The sequence below is a fragment of the Pelodiscus sinensis genome, chromosome 8 (genome assembly GCF_052426305.1).
Source record: "Pelodiscus sinensis isolate ZL-2025 chromosome 8, ASM5242630v1, whole genome shotgun sequence".
In the NCBI taxonomy this organism is placed as follows: domain Eukaryota; kingdom Metazoa; phylum Chordata; order Testudines; family Trionychidae; genus Pelodiscus; species Pelodiscus sinensis.
The window spans coordinates 19,968,533-19,976,210 of NC_143059.1; the positions used below are offsets into that span (position 1 = coordinate 19,968,533).

At 48.5% G+C, this 7,678-nt stretch overlaps 1 protein-coding gene across 12 annotated transcripts in view; it reads left to right on the plus strand.

The window, feature by feature from the left end:
* The window catches only part of CCSER2 (coiled-coil serine rich protein 2), a 223,055-nt gene that overhangs the window by 105,602 nt on the left and 109,775 nt on the right, over positions 1 to 7,678 (plus strand). Inside the window, exon 7 of one of the 12 annotated variants that reach the window (XM_089780069.1) lies at positions 231 to 1,540. The exons of the other annotated variants lie outside the window; for them this stretch is intronic. Within the exon in view, the coding sequence (XP_089636195.1) occupies positions 231 to 269 (39 nt within the window). The 3' untranslated portion in view covers positions 270 to 1,540. Of the gene's footprint in view, positions 1 to 230; positions 1,541 to 7,678 lie in introns of those variants that run through there. 12 annotated transcript variants of the gene reach the window in all.

Sequence of the window (7,678 nt, forward strand, 5' to 3'; positions counted from 1 at the left end):
TAGCACCAAAGTAATTTTTAAATTGGGGAGAAAAATCTAAATGATAAACTCTTGTTAAAGTGAAGATTGAAACAGTGCAAGTCAAACTCTTTATACCATTTGTACTGTGGTGTCCAGGAAGTGGATCTCTCGTGTAGAATGGACACCACAGTACAAATCAACAATGGAAAATTAGACACCACTCTCTACAGAAAACCCACCGACTCATACAGTTACCTACATGCTTCCAGCTCCCATCCAGAACACACCACACGATCCATCGTCTATAGCCAAGCCCTTCGATACAACCGCATCTGCTCTAATCCCACTGACAGAGACCAGAAGCTTCAGGATCTCTACCAAGCATTTATAAACCTCAACTACCCACCCAGAGAAATAAATAAGCAAATTGGAAGAGCCAGACGAATACCTAGAAACCATCTACTTCAAGACAGAACCAAGAAAACCAACAATAGAACACCACTTGTCATCACCTACAACCCCCAACTTAAACCTGTCCAACACATTATCAATAAACTACAGCCTACATTGGAACAGGATACCATACTCCAAGAGGCTCTGGGAGACAGACCCATAGTCTCCTATAGACAACCACCTAACCTCAAGATGATTCTTACCAACCACCACAGGACATACCACACTAATACCAACCCTGGTACCTACCCTTGCAACAAACCCCGTTGCCAGCTTTGTCCACATATTCATTCTGCTGATACCATTATTGGACCTAACCAAGTGAGTTATAAGATCAAGAACACACATTCCTGCGCATCCAGAAATATAATCTATGCTATCATGTGCCGAAAGTGTCCGTCTGCTATGTACATTGGACAAACATCTCAGACACTTCGCCAAAGGATTAATGCCCACAAAACAGATATCAGACAAGATCACAAAGAAAAAACAGTTTCTTGCCATTTTAACCAGAAAGGACACTCTCTCAATGACTTAACCACCTGCATTCTGCTACAAAGACCTTTTCCATCTGCACTTGAAAGGGAATCCTCTGAACTGTCATTCATGTTAAAATTCGACACTCTCCGGGAAGGAATGAACAAACACTCAAACTATCACCACTTCCCTCTAGCTAGACAGAGACAACTCCCTTGGGTTACATTTTTATACACATTTTTATACACAGGTACAAGCAAGTTATACATCACTCCTGATGTATCAAGTTACCATCCTCTGGATGTGCCCAGTGCCAGGTGCCCTTCTTCACTCTCAAGTTCTGGAGCCATTGTTGGTTTCCCCAGTGCTCTAGAATGATGTGGTCCCACCAGTCTACACTGGTGTCCCGATGCCAGATGTGGTGGGGCATGGTGTCCATGCCACAGTAGGCAGGCTCCAGCTGCTGGACCCATTTCCCTACATACCCAAGGAGGGTCTCCCAGAAGGCCTGGGGGCTGGGTTCCTGTAGAGCATGGGAGGCAGCCTGCAGAAAGTGCTGCAAGACTGCCCAGAGGGAGCTCTGTCTCCACAGCAGTGAGTTGGGACAACCAGAGCAAGAAGAGAAAATGCTTTGCTGTCCCTCAGAGAGGTAGGCAAGTAAGCAGAGAAACCTGAGAAATGTCTGTCCAGGGGGGTCCCTTTAATTACGAGCCTCACATAGTCTCAAGCTGCAACCACACGATGCAACTACTGACCTGATGCCCTGACTGAACTAGTTCTGTGTGGCCTTAAATGTGATTCAGCATCCAATCAGTATGGACACACTATTTGGAAATAGCTAAGCACTATTTCGATACACATTTTGTGTGTAGATGCTCTATTTTGAAATCAGCTATTCTGGAAAATCTCTTCTGGAATAGCTTATTCCGAAATAACGCTGCTGTGTAGACATAGCCTCTTTGGCCTGTTACTGTGATGGACCCAAGTCCCCCTTATCAATTCCACCCTTTGACCATGTGACCTATATTGAATTCTTTACGTTTCCCAGTGAAACTGAAAAACATTGCTCTTTTGGTCAGTCAGAATGCCATTGTTCAGTCAGCATCAGTGAGGTCACTGACTGACACACACTAGGTAAAATGCTGTAGGATAGCTAATGCTGGTATCCCAGAAAAGTGACCTTAAACAGCATCTTGTTGGAATGAGAATGATAAAAAATAGAAGTTTTGAATCCAGCAGTGGATCCCTAGCAGAGTACATCAATGTTTCTTTACAGAATTTTTTTTTTTTTTTGTAATTAAAATACCTCAGTTTGTTTTTAAGTAAATCTTCAATGGGTACTTGGCTAGAACATAATTGGTTGTTAGAGAAGAAATTAAGGGATTACATTAATACTATATTCAAGATTAAATTAAATGCTGCTACTAGTTTGTTATGATCTAATGTATATACGTATGTGTGATAGTATGCATTTTTCCACGTGCACCCTAAAGGGGTTAATGTAGGCCAGATAGGCCAATTAACCTATAAGTATGTAATCAGGGGGACATTTAGGCTGAAAGGAAAGCCCAAATTTGGTGCAGTCCCCTTTTTAGGAACAGCCACAGATTCTATAAAGCTAGGGAGCTGGTAGTAGAAAGAGGGCTCCAGGGGAAAGACCTATACAAGGAGGGAGAGAGAGAGAGAGATGGACCTAAACCGAAGAGTTTGTTTAGTACATCCAGAGTACAAGGCTTTAGCTACAAGGGTAAAGACTGAGGGTGTGTCTAGACTACATGGTTTTGTCGACAAAAGTGGGCTTTTGTCAACAAAACTATACCTGCATCTATACTACTGTCGCTTTCTGTTGACAGTAAGTAGACAGAACACGGCAGTTTTGTCGACGCCGGTAAACCTCATTTTACGAGGCATAATGCCTTTGTCAACAGAGTTCTGTCAACTAAAAGGGCAGTCTAGATGCAGGGGTTTCTTTTGTCGACAAAAGAAGACCTCCAAGGAAACCCCCTGCTGGACACTCCTTCAGGGAAAACCTCTTGTTCCTGTCTGTAGCCATGTTTTAAAGGCACAGACACCCCTGGTAGGCATTCTGACAGAAAGCTGGCCACAGACCAACACAGTCAGCACCCAGCTCTCCCAGCTTCACTTGCACGTGGCCATGTGTGCAGCTCCAGAGCCACGAGGCTTCCAAGGGCCTTTGAGGGAGCCAGCTCAGGTTCCCTCAGGTGAGAGAGAGAGCCCCAGCCTGGTCAGGGCCAGAGGTCCTGACACAACTCGAACTGTGGGGGGGAGGAGGAAGCAGTCCAGGCCTTGCACACCCGGCGCAGGAATGCCAACATCTATGGCTGCATGACTCAAGGGCTGACTGATAAAGGGCATCACCCCAGGACACGACAACAGGTCCCAGGCCAAAGTTAAAGAGCTTCGGCAGGGCTACGTGAAGGCCCGAGAGCAGAGCTCAGCATCAGGTGCAGCCCCGATGCACTGAGCCTATTATAATGAACTGGACCGCATCCTGGGAGGCCAGGAACCTATGTCTGCACTGGTGCTCATGCAGACAGGGTTGCACACACCAGTGCAGCAGGGCTGGCAGGAGGTCCCCAGGGAAGATGTGGAGGAGAAGGAGGAAGAGCAGCAGACAGAGGACATCCTGATCCTGACCCTGCAGCCTATCCCGGAGACTCAGGAAGCCTCACAGGCATCTTCCAACGCTGGCGAAGGAACATCAGGTGAGTGCAGTCAGAGTCACAGACAGAACGGGGGAAGTGGGAGCAGAGAGGATTCAGAGCAATGTGCACATCTTGGTCCTCCTGGACAGCTTGCATCTCTCTGTGTGCACACAAGCAGGTGGGCAGGTGGTGGGTATGTGGGTGGGAGCCATGGGAGACCCAAAGTGCTGCAGGCCCCTGTTCCACTGTGGCTGCAAACTTACCTGGCCTGCATGGCCATGGTAGAGGGGGAGAGGATGTAGGGGGTGGAGGTGAACATTGCCCTAGCCACAACGGGGCCCCTGTGAGGTCAAGGCAGCTGGCAGGGCCAGACGTGGTCTTACAGTAACAACATTCTCATCTCTTGTTGTAAGGACTTGTGTGTGTAGTCCTAACACTGATCGGATCTCCCTCTCCTCCTCCACAGCCGGACCTGCTGCTGCTGACCACCGGGCAACACCAGTGCCACCACCCACACAGTCCCACAGCACCCGCAAGCATTGGAGGGCCTATAATGACCTCTTGTGGAGGCGATGGAGAAAATTGAGGGGACCATGGCCAAAATGCAGGAGACCATGTCCGAAAGATCCAAGGAGGAGGCTCGCTGGCATAATTGCCTGCTTAACGATTTCCTACCGCAGTGGAGCGCAATGTGTGCCACCCTCCGGGAGGCCCTGGCTGTGCCAGGTCCTCTCCCCCTGGGGACTCCTCCTGCCCATCCAGCTCCAGCCCCCTCTAAACCCCCCTTCCTGTCCCTGCCACTCCTCCAGCCCTGCCCCACTCTCCCTCCCCCCTCCCCCACTAGAGCAGAGCCATCTGCATTCCCAACTCAAGCCTGAGGATGGCAGGGTCCACGGACAAGAGGTGGCAAAGCCTTGAGGCCCAGGCGATACCACCATTATCCTTAAACTGTCTGTCCTCCTTCCCTCCCTCCCTCCAGATTGAAATCCCCCCTCCTACCACAGTTATAAACACATGTTAATAGTTCAAAAAAAGTTTATTTTTAACAGTTGTTGAACAATTCTATTTTTATAACAGTTGCAAATTCTAACGTTACTCCTTGATAAACATTATATTTTTCATGTTTAACATGGTGTGTGTGCCTTAACTGTTCAGAGGCTGATGGAGGGAAGGTTTTGGGATGGGGGGCAGGCCCACAGGCCCCATTGGGGAGACCTTGGGGAGTAATTGGGCTCCAGCTGAGAAGCGTTCATGCAGAGCCTCCTGGATGTGGACCCCCACCTGATAGGCTTGGCGAACGGCAGCTGTCCAAGGCTGTTCAAACCGCCTCCCCTCCAGCCATTGGCCCTCAGCCTGGGAGAAAGGCTTCCCCTTTGCTCTCCACCAGGTTGTGGAGGACGCAACATACTGCCACCACCTCTGGGATATTGTGTTCCCACATGTCGAGGAGAGTGAGCAGGCACCTAAACCTTCCCTTCAGCCGGCCAAACGCGCATTCCACTTGTAAATGTGCGCATGTCAGGTGCACGTTAAAGACTTCCCTGCTTAGGTTCAGATGCCCTGTGTATGGCTTCATGAGCCAGGGCATGAGGGGGTACCCCACATCGGCCACAATGCAGACTGGCATCTCCATGTCCCCAACAGCAAAGGTTCGCTGTGGGAAGAAGGTTCCAGCCTGCAGCCTTTCGTAAAGGTATGAATTCTGGAAGATCCGAGCATCGTGTGCCCGGCCCAACCACCCCACACAAATGTCCGTAAATAGTCCACGGTAGTCAATCAGGGCTGCAGCACAATGGAAGTACCCTTTTCGGTTAATATAACAGGCTGCTCGATGGGGCGGTGCATGGATGGGAATGTGAGTTCCATCGAGTGCTCCTCCGCAGTTTGGGAATCCCAGCCCAGCAGAACCAGTCATGATGGTGTCTAGGTTTCCGAGGTGGACAATCCAGTTCAGCAGCTCCGAGTTGATGGCCCTTATCACCTGAAGAAATAGACACATACAAACACACACAATATGAAGTTAGAGGTGTTGCCCAAGTCCTTGGGAGGTACCCTGCCTCTATCCCCCCCAAGACCCCAGGAGTCTTCTCCCTGTCCCTCCCCCGGTGATTGCTCCCAGCAGTATGGTGGAGTGAGGCCAGGAGCCCTCCACCATCTCCCCTCCATTGCCCTCCCCCCCGCTCTCTCCTGGTACAGTCCCCCTAGCCCTCATGGACTACCCCCACCCCACTCTCCTCACCGAGAGACTTACCTCCATCAACATGGCACCAACAGTAGATCTCCCCGCACCGAAATGGTGTCCCGCTGACCGGTAGCTGTCAGGAGTGGCCAGCTTCCAGAGGGCAATAGCTACCCTCTTTTCCAGCAGGATGGCAGGGTGCAGGTGAGTGTCCTGTCATTGCAGGGCAGGGGTAAGCCAGGTACAGACCTCCACGAAGGTGGACTTCTGCATCCTGAAGTTTTGGAGCCAAGCCTGGTCAACCCACTGCTCCATTACCAGCCAGTCCCACCAGTCTGTACTTGTCTCCAGCCTCCAAAATCGCATCTCCTGGGAAAAGTTTGGAGGCAAGAACAGTGTTGCTGCATCCTGAAGTAGGGGCTCCAGCTTGGGTGCAGAATCCAGACCAGGCATTAACAGCATGAAAGTCTCATGCAGTTGCAGCAGCATTTGAAGCACTATGGAGTGGGGTCAGCTCTGGCTCCATGGCAAACAAAGGGATCAGAAAAACCTTCCAAAAAAAACCAACCACCCAAACTGCTGTGCTGTGTCAGGAAGCAGGTCACTCTCAGCAAGCACTGCAAAACCTTTGCTGTCTCTGTAGGAGGTAAGCAAGGCAGCAGAGCAACGCCTGGTCGGGGGGTCCCTTTTAGCATGTATCTCTGCAAAGGGCAGGCAGCAGCACCAGGAAGTACATGCTGCCCCTGTGACCTGGCAGAAGCAGTTTTGAGTGCCTTTTTGAGTTGACAGAGCGTTCGGCAGTCTGGACGCTCTTTGTCGACAAAGCAAATGACTTTGTCTATCCGCTTGATGCAGTCTTGATGCAATACTTCTGTTGACAAAAGCCTGTAGTCTAGACATACCCTGAGAGCCTGGAATAGGCAAGTAGGAAGTAGTGGAAGAGAGCAGCAGGAATATTTGTGGTTGCCCATGTTACACTTTGGTTCTGTGATGTGATGGGAGCCTCAAGGGTTAAAGCCGACTACCCAGTGAAAACTACTGGATGATGGTGAAACAAATGATTTTTTATTAAGTGGTCAAAACCAACAATTACCAAATAGGTGTTTAAACTAGCAATTGCTCAATACTTTTACAGTGTAGAAAAGCTTGGGCACAATTATACCCAACTGATTACAATTCTTTGATTACAATTCACTTATATCAAATCACTATCTCTAATTCGCCTAAGACAACGCAGCATACAAATGAAAAATACAAAAAACAAAGCCAAAATAATGATAATAAAAGAACCACCCACAGCCAATCCCTCCAATGTCCCTTTAGGACAGCTGGTGGAGTTAGTCATTGATTTTTTTTTTTACTGTTACCAGTTGACAACTCCTGGGTTTTTCTTCTAACACTTATACCTGGGCTAAAACTTAACCCTTTCACATAGCACAAAATCACACTATCTATACAATATAATTAATATGACTTACTTATATTTCACAGGATTATAGGATGTAATCTATGCAGCTTAACTATTAACTAAACCACCAATTAATAAATTTAAGCAATACTTACAAATCCTGCAACGATAACACAAAGACACACTAGAACTCGGAGCATGCTCAGGACTCGTGCACCCCTATATTTGATTCGAAGGGTGGGGAGGCAGCCTCAGGGTGATCAATCCTTTAGCCGGGCAAAAAAAGACACGTGCCCTCAATACACGGAACCTCCATCGAACAAAGGGGTAGAGGGTCTTTTATACAAAAATTCGGTGTCTAATGCCATGCTAGGGTCTCCATTTGGCAGGGCCTGATAGGCTAGTGACGAGGTAGTATGACAATACTGCCCTATAGGAATTTTCGTGATGTATGCGTGATCCCCTTGTGGACAGGACCAGATGGGGCATAGTTAGTGTGAGACAGTTGTGTTTTATTACCCTATGTTTACTTTT